This window comes from Carassius auratus, chromosome 48 (assembly GCF_003368295.1).
Source record: "Carassius auratus strain Wakin chromosome 48, ASM336829v1, whole genome shotgun sequence".
NCBI lineage: Eukaryota > Metazoa > Chordata > Actinopteri > Cypriniformes > Cyprinidae > Carassius > Carassius auratus.
The window spans coordinates 1,023,181-1,038,188 of NC_039290.1; the positions used below are offsets into that span (position 1 = coordinate 1,023,181).

The following is a 15,008-nucleotide window of genomic DNA, read 5'->3' on the forward strand; positions in this document are numbered from 1 at the left end:
GATGCATTAGATGGTGAAATGCAACAGAAATTGAGTCAGAATGAGAGTTTGCTAAAGCAGTGCTAAAATAACTATTTGGAGATTTGTTAACATTATCTAATAGCCTAACTATTGTTACTGAAAAGGTGGGATAACATGTACCAACAAATAGTTCACAATATGACCAGGAACGTGCATTAAAAAAAGTAAACATTAGAGCAAATAAACTTATTCTCACGTGATGAGAGGATGTTTGGTGAAGTCTTCCTTACAGGCTTTTGTCAGTCTGCTAGAGACGGGACATATCTAGAGAAACACACACAACATCAGGATCATAGGGACAAATGTAGATTAATAACCATCTTTAAACACCTGAGAAATATTCTGGTAACAAAAATCTAAATATTATTACACTGAGAGTGTCCGGTGACTCCATTTATAAAGAGATATTTAAATAATGTCCCCTAGAGGGCAGTGTAATATTACATTTTATAAAACCCAGTTTCTCAGTCTCGTTTCTGGCTTAAAAAAAAATTAATTCTCATTCCGACACACACACAGGGCCACTGCTGGCCAAATGGGTGTCCTAAGCAGGATTGTATTGTTGTGCCCCCTTTCTCAATTGTAGCTCTCGATATTTACCTATGGCTATAACTTCATTATGACTCTAATTTATTTTTGTAGTCTCAAGCATTCAGAATCATCCAAAAGAAAATTAAGTAGTTTTACTATGATAAAACCATGTTTTATTTTTTGTAAGGGTTGTGATAGCCACGTTTTTTTTGTTGAAGAAATTATAAAGTATGTCATCTATAACAAAAAGATGATATTTGAATTACATTTGTGTATAATAGCCTAAACAAGGATTTGATCGTCCTGTAAGTGTAACAGCAGCAATCGCCAGGCCTTTGGCAAATTTGCGATTGAGCCCAATAAATTGTGGAAAAGTAGCATCATTTACATATGATCTACAGTTTATTTTAATAAATATCAAAAATGTAAAAGGTGTGCATTATAGTTGACACCTAGATGAACAATTACAGTTGTTTTTATGACTGTAAGTCATTCTCTTCAAATGCTTTAGACGTTAGAAATGTGTATCGCATGTAACTTTAGAGACCCTAAATTTGCGAATATCAAATGTCCAATGTCAAGCTAACTTTATGCCTATTTTTGTTTGTTTCTTTCTTTTGTTTTCTTTTCTCTGTGCCGGATTGCTGACGTTTTTTAACAGGACATAGATGTCCATCCATCAATTATGAACATTAAGCAGCAAACATGAGGTGCGAGCGGTCCCCCTCCCCCGGGAGTTGGTACCCTACGCAGACTGCGTACTCTGTGTATAGGGAGCAGCGGTACTGCACTCACCTGCACTCAGGTCATGGAGCACACTCTTAATGAACTAACGAGCCGTTACATAAGAAAGATATCAGTAAAGTAAGAACTCACAATGTATGTAATAAGCTCTGGTTATCAGTGAATTATTATTATTTTTTTTTAAGATAATATCTGTAAGTGTGTGTGTGCTCTTGTTTTAGTGACATATCAGGACAACTTTGTATAGCTTTGGTTGAATGCAATAAGGCATACAGACTGGATGGAGATGAACATAAATAATGCTCGTGTTTGCAGTGCACACTTCATATCAGGTAAAATAATCTATGCATATGAACTGGTGTGTTGGTTTTATCTAGTAAATCAGCAAGTTTCTGTTTTATAGGTGAAAAGTCGCCAACCTTAAGCGCACTAGCTAGTTTAAATGTTAAACAAACATACAGCGATAGATGTGAGTGAAGTGAAGTGACATTCAACCAAGTATGGTGACCCATTCTCAGAATTTGTGCTCTGCATTTAACCCATCCGAAATGCACACACACAGAGCAGTGAACACACACACACTGTGAGCACACACCCAGAGCAGTCTGGTGCAACATGAAGATAAACATGATGCATTGTAAACTTATGCATAATAACAGCATTTTTATCAGACTAATGATATGAATGTATGTTGGTGTATATGTCAAAGTGATTTCTGTAACTGTCAGGAAGCTGCCATCTAGTCTTACCTCAAAATGCATTTTTTGTTGGAGCAGTTGTTTATACAGCGCTTGGTCTTCAAGCGTGTGGTATCCATGTCCAATGCGCTCTGCTTTCAGGACTTCAACTGCCTGCAGGGTGTAAACACATTATGGGAAGGGTTGGCACATAGTTTCAGATCCGAAGATGTTTTCTTGTGTAATGATATTTAGAAAAAGGAGCTGAGTGGTAGTGTTTTTTTCTGAAATATCTGTCTTTTTTGATTTAGTACTTGGGAAGGAAATGTACTACTCAGACAGAAGTTCCTCACAGAATAACTGTAAAGCTGATAGTTAAGAACAGCCTCAGCACTGTTTACACAATTTTCCATCTGTACAATAGCAGATAGCAGATGGGGAATCGTTCTGTTTTTGTGAGAAGCACATTTTGAGTGGTTACTGCATTCCTGCTGAATAGATTATAATAAATGCTGAGCAAAAGAGGAAACTCATACCTCCTTCACCACACTGGCACGGCCCACTTCTCCTGCATGCACAGTTCTGTGCACCTCACTTCTGACAGCTTCCTATCAAAAACAAAACCGTGAATTCACAGAACAATACCAGCAATAACCGTTTGTCTGCAGATGGGATAAAAGCACCAAGCAGTCTCCAAACACAGCATCTGTAACATGCACTCTGTTATTCTTGCCTAATTAAACAAAATTTATAACTGTCAAACAGTGTTTGTAAGCTGAAGCTTAGATCAACGGATGATAGAGAACTTGTTTCGTTTCCTGAACATCTCAGCTGTGGCTTTTAGCATGTGAATGGTCTAAACAGATGTCTCTTTGTTATCTAAATGATGATTTATATAAGAGTTTACAAGCCAACAATATAAATGTAAATCTCTTAAAAGTTATAAATGCATCAACTAATCAAAGTTTTATTGTGATGTTAGACTTGTTCATGTAAAGCACTTCAAATTGTGTGCAAAGTGATTTGTTTTAGCTAGAAAGGGAACTCAAGGAAAAAGAAGACCTTGACAAAATGGTATGTGGATAAGACATATGGTTATCATTTATGTTCTGTCAAATTCTGAGAATCCTGTGCAGGCAGTTTCATAACAGACCTCATAAAGATGAGTTTAATCTCTCACTAGATGATCTGCTGAGAAAAATGCAGCCGGAGACGTTTATCAGGTTTCTTGCAGCTCTTATGGAGGATGTGTGGTTTCTTACCTCAAATGCGTTCCTGTGTCCTGAGAATTCCTTACACTCAATGGATTCATCTCCTGCTAGGTCTATTGCCACAACTCCATCTTTACGATACTTCTTGCACAGCTCGACCACTTCCATAGACCAATCTACAGCAGTAATAAGCATCAGATTATAACAGTCCATGATTTGGTTGTGTTATCATTTCCTCATAAATGCTGCATATAAGCTGATAATTACATGGTTTGGATGATGCATTAATTCCATAGAATATTATAGATTTATAGTGTGCACATAAATGCATCTTAATAAATGCATCTATATGTATAGAGAGAGAGAGAAATTTCTTAAGAATTCAGCTGTCATAGAAATAATTTACAAATTAAAATTCATTCAAAATGTAAAATGGTTATTTTTAATTGTAATATTTCAAAATAGATTAATATTTTGACTTAATAAATGCATCCTTAATGTAAAAAAGCTACTTCTTTCAAAAACAACAAATCTTACAACCCCAAATTTTTAAACAGCAGTGTAGAAGACAAATCTCTTCAGTTTCAAGTGTTACATGAATTGTGTGTCTATTTACAAAACACAGTGCGCATGAATCACCAAGGCTTTCTAATTCACTACAGCATTTCGAAACAGTCCATCTTGACTGAATTTAAGAGGGGGAAAAAAATCTGAGCCAATCCGCAGGCGGTTTCGGGCAGTGCTGTGATTAATGAAGGATGACAGTTAGAAAACGTCTCTCAAACACACAGAACGCTGGGTGGGGAAGAGGTGAGAGTGCATTACTTGGCATGTGACGCATGCAGCACAGAATGGACCTGACTTTGATTTTGAAGGCCTTCTCTCCCTCTCTGAACCCCTTGTTCACCAGGTCCACCACATCATCAGGAGTGATGTCTCCTCTGGGAGGAAGAGGGGAGGACAGGCAAGAACAAAAACAAGAACAGGGTTATTGTGCAAGAGAAAATGTAAACCAGCATTATGTAACATATAAGAACAATAAACAATACATGGCATTAAACAGCTTTTGATTAGAGCAAATATGGTACACATACGGTTCTTGGTTCCAAGGTAGAGGATCCACTCCCTTGTTGGCCAGCAGATGAGGGCTGTATCTGGCTTCAACATAGATCACTCTCTCTTTGGCCTTTGTCTCTACAAACTCATAAGCTATTCTCTTGATGGCCTCTCTGTCCCCTCTGCAGATGGAAAATGAAACCGATAAGATACCATGATAACCCCAGCCCTTCGCTAGCTTCAAGGCCTACAGAGTCATCATCCCTCGCTACCTTCAAGAAACATGTTTGTGTGTGTAATACTGTATATAGTACAGTCATGGCCACAGTTTTGGCAGTGACACAACATTTTGTGTTTTGATAAGTTTGCTGCTTAATAGATTGTATGGGTTTGTTCACTCTTGGCCAGGGACGGGTGCAATGTTCCCTCTAATTTTCCCTAAATTTTTCTTGCTAAGCAAAACTTTTTTCTATAGAGCAGACATTTCGTCCACCTGAGCAAAAACATTCTTCATACTGTACCAGACCAGTACAACTTTTAACTTTAATGTGCTATTTGTATTAAATGTGTAACTTTAATATGCTTGTATTTAATTTGACCTTTGACAAAATGATGTATATTTTAGGTTGCCTAAGAGCTTTCTATTTATTTTTTTTATTACAGTATAATGCACTGCCATTCAAAAGTTTGGGATCAATAATGTTTATTAAAGCAGTTTCTTATGCTTATAAAGGCTATATCTATTTGATAAAAATAAAGAATATTATTTCACAAAATAATATTGTGAAATATTATTGCAATTTAAAATAAAAGTTTTCTATTTTAATATACTTTAAAATAGAATGTATTCCTGTGAAGCAAAGCTAAACTTTTATCATCATTTCTCCAGTCTTCAGTGTCACATGATCTTCAGAAATCATTCTAATATGCTGAATTATTATCAGTGCTGGAGACTGTTCTGCTATTTCTGCTGTTCTGCGATATTTTTTGGGACGTGATATTTTTTCATGATTCTTTGATAACTAAAATGTTAAAAAGAACAGTGTTTATTTAAAATATACATTTTGTGTTACAATATGCACTACTATTCAAAATTTTGTGGTCAGTAATTTTTTCTTAAAAAGAAAATCTAATAAAATTTTATATGACACTGAAGACTGGAGGAATAATGTTGAAAATTCAGCTTTGCTTCACAGGAATAAATTATATTTTAGAGTATATTAAAAAAGGGAAACCAATATTAGAAATTGCAATCATGTACTGCCGTGCACATCATTCTCTTTCTATTAAACCTGTAAACCGCATTCACCAGTTATCAACTCTATAGCGGTTTACCCAAGCATTGCAATTCATTCGCTTTCGCAAATGGCTTTCCCAACTCAATTATTTGTGTGCACGGCACATAATTTTTTTCTACGAGGTTGCGTGCAGCTTAGAGGGAACATTGGGTGGATTGCAAAAATGTCACTTTTTTTTTGTTTTGTTTGTTTTTAAATATCATGATTTTATCACAAATCTTTGTCATGTTGGCTTTTCTATTTTGCAAGCTGTTTGAGCAATACAGTCAAACTTCCCTATTATAAAGACAAAGCCTTTTACGGTCAAAATATGAAAAAGTATGATGGATATTTAGGCCAGAGTTGGTGAAGATAAAAATGTCATTATTTTATCAGTTATTAAAAAATGAGAACAAAGATACACATTACAAATACACAAAATCGGTGTATTTAGTATGAGCATTCAACAAACTGAATGAACAAATATAAAAATAAAACACTATATTCAATGATTCCTATTAAAGCAACTGTATTAAAGTTTTCAGTCAAGCGTATTGAGTGATTTTTTTTTTATTAACATTAAAGGAATAATTCAGCCAAAAATTTAAATAGATTAGTGTTTTATTTTTCATATCTTCATGTACTCACTCAAAAGTTGTTTTAAACCTGAATGAGTTTCCTTCTTCTGCTAAATGTAAATGCTATTTTGAAGAAGGTGGAAAACCAGACAGATGCTGGTTCACAGCAGAGATGCTCACAAGTCTCTGAGCTAGAGTCCAAGTCAAGTCTCAAGTCTCTGAGCTAGAGTCCAAGTCAAGTCTCAAGTCTCTGAGCTAGAGTCCAAGTCAAGTCTCAAGTCTCTGAGCTAGAGTCCAAGTCAAGTCTCAAGTCTCTTTATTATATTAAGTCTCTGGTTATAATAAATGTTGCATCACGTACAGCGACCCATCCAAGCTGCTTAGAACACTGCATAGCTATATATAAGGAATTCAAAGCATGTAATATGTTATTATGACAACTCTATCTATTAGCATACAATATCAACTTTGATTTTGGTATATAATCAGTGTAAACAGGCTATTGCAACATGACAGAAACACCAAGAATGCTTTACTTTTAAGTTAATATCTGTATTTTGCATTTATGGATTCAGTAATGGCCTTCTGTCTGTCCTGGCTGTATAGCTGCACACCTCTTGTCTGGCTTAAGAATGAACAAAGCTACGCTGACTTATGTTATTCATACAATACCTACTCACAAATAAACATCAAAAACAAAGCCGGCTGCAATGAATTTCTGTGCAAAACAGCTTTTACTACAAACACTTCCACACAAGAACATTATCACACAAGAACATTTTGATAGAGAACCAAAAATATTTAAAGTAGATAAAATTAGAATAAATAAAATGGAAATGTCTACATACTATTACTACTGTAAACTTTGCAGATAGGACATCAGCCCCTTCAAGTCAATGAACAATAACAAAGTGGGCTGCAATGAATATCTGTGCAAAACGTCATGGCTCCGCTCCTACCCAATGACAGAGGCACGCAGGTTTTTTTCCACTGGAGTACTCATGTGAAGGATGCGTGCACAACTAATAACTAATATCATCACGCTATAAAGGGTTGGCCTGCGCTGGGTGCACCCCTCCCCCTATAACTGTTCTGTCTCGCGGAGGAGCTCATTTGTGTGCATCTGTGTGAAACACGCGCTCTGAAACACGCATAGGAAAAAAGAGCGACAGAAAGAACGGCTCCCCTCCAGCCGTGACTCGGCTCCCATCGTTCATGTTTATGAGCCGTTCAAAAGAATCGGTTCGTTCGCAAACGTCACAACTCTAACAGCGAGCTCATCTGACGTTTACTAAAAATTAACATTGTTCACGAGTCCCGGAGCTCGAGTCCGAGTCGAGTCTGAAGTCTTTCGAGGACGAGTCTCAAGTCGAGTCTGAAGTCACTGTTTGTGCGACTTAAGTCGCACTCGAGTCCGAGTCTCAAACTCGAGTCCCCATCTCTGGTTCACAGTGACTTCCATAGTAATCCCCCCCCGCTATCAAAGTCAGTGTTGACCAGATTCTTCAAAATATCTTCTTCAGTGTTCAGTACAAGAAAGATATAGGTTTGGGACAATGTGAGTGAATAAACAATGACTGAAATAATATTTTAGGGTAAACTATCCCTTTAATTACAGTCGACAGCATGTAGCCTACTGTCCCTTTAAGACCTGCATGCATCTAATATACAGACTCTGTTTCTTCTACAGAGTCTAAATAGTTTCTGCTAAATAGTATGATAGTGATGTTACCTGACTAGTCATCATTCACACTTTCACATAAAAAGTTAATTTATTGGCCAATGAAGTTTTTAGCAATTGCATCTGATTACTCTACACAATAATCCAGAAATGATGTGATTGAACACCACAACGGCTTAAGCTGCAAACTTTGCAGAACACAAAATTTATGGCACTGCCAAAACTTTTGGCCATGGCTATATATATATATATATATATATATATATATATATATATATATATATATATATATATATATATATATATATATATATATATATATATATATATATTATAGCTTGTAATTTTCTAAGAAATGTTGTATTGCAACACTTCTCATGTTGTTGCTTCATCTGAATCGCTGCCTTAGAATTTTGTCACTATAAGTTGCTTTTTAAAAAAGAAATTATCAGACAACTAATTTAATGTATATACACATTTGTATGTGTGTGTGTAAAAACAAATTACATTAAAGCATTTCTATTCCTAAAAAAGAAATTAATTTACTCATGTGTTACTAATTAGAAGATAGTATTTTAATGTGTTATGTAGGAAAATATGCAAGAAATCTGCAAACAGAAGTGTTTTTATGTATGTTTTTACACATACATAAATTATATATATATATTATTTATATATATATATTTATATATCTCAAATTACAACTTCATCTGAAGTATAAATGCTACAGTTTTATGATGTCAAAAAATTATAGCATTTATGACTTCTTCATTTATAGATAGCACATCTTCAGAGATATCTTATGTGAATGATTGAATTAACTGAATGAACTAGATGTTACTTTCACTAACACACTCATAAAATCCATCTTTATTGCATAAGCATACGCTTTTCCAAGAACGCCCACAACTGGAGCAAGATTCCGAAGGCTATAATCATTTTTACAACTCAGTTACACTTATGATGCTTATTTTAAACAGCTCACTTGAACAGTTATTGTATTTTTTTAATTCAATCTCTGAATCATATTATACTTGAAAGTGCTAAATAAAAAGGCTGTTTGATTGCAGTAACAAAGCATGTTTTCAGGTTATACCACATGACATGCATTGAGCCTGTCTACAGCACTGGACAATGGGTGCCCAGTGGGTGCCAAAAACAGCCAGCAAGTTCCCATGTTGTTTTGGGGGAGGCGCATGCTGTAAACAAGGCCCTTTTAAAGCCTCTGAGGACTAGAGGTTCATTTTCAATGAAGCATGTCAGCTGCCGGCCCACAAAACTACCGGTTGCACTGCTTTTCATGTCTACATGTCAAAGCAGCTACCTCTCATGTTCGTGAATCTGAGTGGAAACATGCAGAAACTGCCACATTCTCTGACTCTTGTTCAGAGGACTAAGTGCAAGGCAAAAGAAAAAGCCTCTGCTGAGGTTTATATGTCCGTTACTATAGTGACACGTAGTGAAAGTGTGACATGAGCTGCATGTAAAGATGTCTGATGCAGGACGTGAGAAAGGCAGCTGTGCCTTTGACGGTGTATCCACCACTAGCGATACAGTGAGGCTAAAGGAAATTCATTTGATTTGATTATTTGATTCATTAGAAATCAAATTTCCCCAGATCTAAAGGGTTTAATATACAAGGAAATCATAAACTTTCAGAAAAAGTTTAAAACAGTTAAAAAAAGCTGTCACTGGGCAGTATCTTTTAAAAGGTAAACTTAGTATCTTATTTAACCCTAACAGGTGCATAATAGCACCTTAAAGTATAAAATATTTGAAAGGGTACTGTTCCATTGAAACTTTTGAAACTTTTTTTTTTTTTTGTAGTGTAACTTTTAAAAATTCCTCTCCTGGAAAAAGGTTACAGTGTTAGGAGGTGACAACTTAGTATGAATTCATACCATACCATTCCTACAAAAACATATGATTTTTAGAAAAACAATACACAAGATGAACCCAATGGTCAATGGCAGATTTGATGAAAAGGTAAAAATGAGATTGTACAAATTTGCAACACTGTTGCAAAACCTCCCCAATCTGAAAATCAGCAGCTTTGTGATGATCGTGCACAATTTCTTTGCTGTTCAGAAGCCTTCTTTGTCTGTTAGGGAAGAACAGTCCTGAGGAACTAAAATGTAACTATTGTTGGTGTAAAATCTTCATGGAAAATTGTAATAAAACCAAAAAATTGTAATATGTCATAAAACCATTAGAAAAACATATTTTGTTTTCTTCATGCAGTTTCAATGACAAAGCTTCCATGCAATCTTCAAGCAAATCAGCAACACAATTTATTTAGAGCCAGCAGATCTTTTCTCAGCACAACTACTTACGCAATGGCATGCATGTAGTGATCGAACTTGCCAAGGAATTCTGTGAGTGTGCCCGGCTTATGCATTATGCACAGCTCTCTCATTTCATCCTCGCTGCTTGCACGTAGAGTGATTCCCCGCCTCCTGAGACACAGTTACACAGAGGTCAGTGGTTAGAGCTTTGAAAGTTATTATGGAAAAATGACAGAATTAGATCTTATCTATTTACCTAAGAACATATAGTGCTGTTGATTTATTATAAAAAAATATTTGATGCATATCTGATAACTTGGAATAGCCTAAGCATTCCAACATATTTAATTCTCAGCCAAAAACAGCCTAAAGCAGATCACAACATTATTACTGAGCATTGGCTATCAAGATTAAAAAAATAAATAATTGTATAAATCTATCAAATCATTTTAAGTAGTTATAGTGATATAATTTATAATAGTTACGGTATATTATATTTGATTTTAGAGCTGCAGTGAAGAAGAGTTTAGGATTTAAAATCGATTTAGATTTTGGATTGTTCCTTTGGCCTCAGAACGTTTGAAATATACCACACAATTGCTATAAAAATTAAATTAAAAATACAAACAATACCTTTACTCAATATTATAAATGTTAATATAAATAATTACTAAGTATATAATTATTAAAATAATAATCTTTTCCACAGAAAATATAGAAAGTATATATTTCTCATGGTATGTAACTGGAATATATGTCACTTACTTTGCTACTTCTATTATCGTCTTTATTCGAATAGCACCATCAAGATGCACGTGTAGCTCAATCTGCAAAGATAAAAGAGCAGCAATAAAGTGAATCTGTATGTCAACGCACACATTTGCAGACCATTTAGCCACGTGACAAATGCTGAAAGAGATACTTGTTGATGGCACAGAGCAGAACCACATCCATCAAAACTCTGAGCTTAGCTTTCAGCCTGTTGTATTCAGATAGAGTCTCCTTCCCATGTAAATGCTCATTGTGGAGCGCATCTAGAATGCAGAATGCACGACTGGGTGAAACAAGTTCAGTGGACAGGCTAGGAATGCCAGGGAGGGCTGTGAGAGAAGTGAATTTAATGGCCCCAGTCTACTGAGATGTACTGAGAGATGTCCTGACAGATGACCAGATTAAACTGTGACCCAACTTCACCAGCAGCTGGGAGGACAGAGACAAACCACAAAGAGAAACCTTGTCTGTTGGAGAATCTAAAAACCCTCCATGTGGCGTCAACTGCTCTAATAGTATGTTTAATCAGTGACAAAAGAATTTGACTTGTGCCTTCTTTTCCACATTGTTTTATTCAGGTACAAGAGTTGTACATTTGCTAGCCATCATACCACCGTGAGTAATGTACTCTTCTACCAATAAAGTTAGAAGAATGCACAGAAACGCTGCCAAGTTATCTTGATTCATAAATATTTTATTGCCTTTATATGGTGACAAAGTTGTGATTTATTTTGGTTTGTTTATATGAACTTCTTTTTATGCCCTTGCATATTTCTGACATGAAACTTTGACTTAGAATAGATAGCAAGAGCATGATTATAAACACTGTGTACTAGTGAGTAGATAAGATTTCTTGTTTGGCGTGAAGATATTTGATGTCTCCATCAACCTTATTAGTCCTGTTTAGCCACTTGTTAGGAATTGCATTTTTCAAGACAAGTAAAATAAAAATATATTTTTTTTTAAATCACAAGTAGGTATCGCTGATGTAGTTTAAGTTGTAGAATAAAATGTAAAAATATATTGAGTTTGTTAATCAATAAACTTAACCAAACCAAAAATCTATTTAAAAAGCCCATTGACTTCACAAAATTGTAAGTGCTAAAATGACTTGTTTCCACCATACAATATCACAAGATAACGAAGTGTGAGCATACAAATATGAAAACTATGTCATCATCTTTAGCTCTTCACTTCAATCTTGCTGAAAATGTTTGTTAACCGAAGAGTGCTTCATCAACTGTAATGGAGATGAAACCGGAGACCAATTTTGGTGAGTTCACAGGAAATTCTTAGGAGAAAAAAGGCGTTACAGGATCACTGTGCACGTGTACTAACAGCTGTACATCTTTGATAAAACCTAAGTTAATGGCTGTTCAGTGGATCGTATTTCCTCTCAGCGCTCACATACAGTTAACACAGAAGATAAAGACACTTTCAAACAGAACTGACCCTCATGAGTAAGATAGAAACCAGATACTGAAAGAAGTCAACACTGATTATGCAGTGTGATCGCCAGGGACGAGCCAGACACGAGAAAGGACACTGCAGAGTATTAAGTCCCTTCCCCCACCCCCAGAGGAAAATGTGGTGTGCACGCGGTCTTTATATCAAATGATATCAGTCCCTTCAGCACAGTTCAATGACGGAAATGTGCATGCTTTGTAAAGGCTTTACTTGAGGCGCCTGGTAAATCTACATAATCACAAAGCACTCAAAGCAAACCGGCATTGATACAGGACAAATAAAACTATTCTTTACATTCTTCTGCAGTAAAACAAATGTGAAGCACTCTCTCATCTCATTAAAAGATTAAAGTAATGCTTTGGGGTCTAGTAATGTTTAAAATTTTATTTACAATTTTATATCAACATTAATGAAGAATCCATTTTCAAGTGGCAAGACACTGTCTTTGGCAGAAGTAAACAAAGATGATGTCACCTCTAGTGCTTTCAATTCATTGGTCTTTGGCTCAGTTACTCGGATCAGGTTAGCAAAGCATGAGGCCCGACGACACTACTGTCCTCAAGCACTCTCTGCATGGGTCTTCTTGCAGTCTATTCAATTACTAAATTAAACAACTCACTGAATGTCATTGTGCGCATATATATATATATCAAGTGGCAAAACTGTCTTGTCTGTACTAGCCTATGCTGCCATCCTCTTCATACCTGAATAGGTTCGTACAGTATGTGAATTACGAACAACTACTGTAGTTGGTTTAATATTAATGTCATTGGGTAAGAGCATGCGGGTTGAATATAAATGTCAATTAAATATTAATTATGTTGACTTGATTGTATCTGCTTACATTATGGAATCAAAAAAGCTATAAAGTTTGTTATGAAAATATTGCCTTGCTGTTGAGGTGTGTTTTGTGTAATGAATGTGATCCACTGTTGTTCTAGCATTACATCTGAAGGTATATCCTAAAACTGGTTTTAATGGATTGTCAGTCGGCGATCAAACAACAAGATATGTGACCTTTCTGTATGGTTTCACTGTGAATATCATGTTATCGTGAGATGTGAAACAAAGTCCTGGGCAGCTGATAAAATATGGAAGTTACTGTCTGTTAAGTATCACTTAATCTATTGAATTTCTGATATAGCAAATTTTATGAAGGGTATGATTTAGTCAAGGAATGGTAAATTGTTTACTGCCTACAATGATTGTAGCTCTTTATTAGGTCTATTACAAATACACCACTAATTTGCCTTCTTAAACACAAATTAAACAGCAGAGTAAGCCCTTTTGAATGTGTGTTTACAATGAGGAACCAAAAGAGAATGATGCACCATCAGGGAAGCCTCTCACACTATGCTGCTGCTAACAATGGTGTAGATTCACACTGTAATTATTATTCAATTTTGAAAGAAATTTGAGAAGGGCATTGCATAAGTAAGAATAAGCTGAATGCTAGTTTCAGTGATGCTGGTGTCAGTCCTCCACCTGCACATGGTAAGTGTAAAACAAGAGGAGTAAGGACAGACAGTGTCGACTCTTAATTGGTTATAGACACTTCCACAAATTATTTGCTTATCAATCATTTTTCTAGTATCAGTTCTTCTGGCTGACTTCTGCTCGCTGAAGTCAGTATAATAACTCCAAAGGGCAGATTGCAATGCCCTGTTATCTCCCTGCAAGACCAAGAAAGTATTAATATTATCCCAGAGTGTTCTCTCCTTCATCACTGTATGGGGTCAGCGCATTATGTGCCATAAGTTAACAAGTAACATAAATCAACATGTACCATTTGAATCACTGTTAGAATACTGATGCATCAGTTACAAAATATCTTTATAATAAATATCTTATATCTTATTTTTTTTATATTTCAGCTATATTATGATAATGATTGTGATTCTTCTACCTAATTTTTTTAAGTCTCTTCCTCCTTATTAAACATCAGAATTAAGGTCTTGGGTCTTAAGCCTATATATCTACATTAATCATGTAATTTAATATGTGCTGACTGAGTATACTGTATTATCAGTTTATTAAAAAAAGCATTTCACCGTAATGTTTCCCTGTATGTTAAGAAGAAGAAGAACAACAACAACAACACTACTAACCTTAGGTTGATCAAATTCTGGTTTTCCACTCTTTTCTGCCATTTTCCTGACTTGAAAGTGTATCTCTGTCGTGATACAAGTTGAACACGCGCTCTCCGGAACCTGTCAGCTCAAGCAGTGAAGTTCAGCTTCCTGATATGCGCGTTACTATTATACACTCCAGCCCAGGCTTGGACAAAGAACACGCCTTATTATGAACAGATACTGTATCACCGACGAACTCCGCCTCAACATCAGCGTCCAATAAACTGAAAACAGTGACAACATTAACCTAACAAACTGAACTGACAAGCTGATCTACTCCATGCGAAGAGATTAAACCGGAATCCTATTAGAAGCTTTTTAGAAACAGTAGTATCACATCTACACTAGGCTACAAGACGAGACGCGAGACTTTTGCGTCGCGTCGCGCTTTGTACATAGATTTAGGCAAAAGTTTACTTTTAAAAAGGTTTACTTTCTGTTAACTACATGATTTTCGGCCTACGGTTCGTTTATGTCAGTTTGTGATTTAACAAGAGTCTGGTTAGTTTCACGACTTGCGGTTTCTGTTTCCTTAAATAACAACTACCGGGAGTTACTTTTTTAAAAGGTTTTAAAA

The 15,008-nt window shown here is 35.7% G+C and overlaps 1 protein-coding gene across 1 annotated transcript in view; it reads right to left on the reverse strand.

Moving 5' to 3' along the window:
- The window catches only part of LOC113065439 (adenosine deaminase-like), a 16,477-nt gene extending 1,881 nt beyond the window's left edge, over nt 1-14,596 (reverse strand). Inside the window, exons 1-9 of the mRNA XM_026236670.1 lie at nt 14,408-14,596; nt 10,827-10,888; nt 10,110-10,232; nt 4,279-4,422; nt 4,010-4,125; nt 3,236-3,360; nt 2,510-2,581; nt 2,046-2,147; nt 218-285 (exon numbers count right to left, since the gene is read on the reverse strand). Of these exons, the coding sequence (XP_026092455.1) occupies nt 218-285; nt 2,046-2,147; nt 2,510-2,581; nt 3,236-3,360; nt 4,010-4,125; nt 4,279-4,422; nt 10,110-10,232; nt 10,827-10,888; nt 14,408-14,449 (854 nt within the window). The 5' untranslated portion in view covers nt 14,450-14,596. The remainder of the gene's footprint in view (nt 1-217; nt 286-2,045; nt 2,148-2,509; nt 2,582-3,235; nt 3,361-4,009; nt 4,126-4,278; nt 4,423-10,109; nt 10,233-10,826; nt 10,889-14,407) is intronic.
- Between the last annotated feature and the right edge of the window lie 412 nt (nt 14,597-15,008).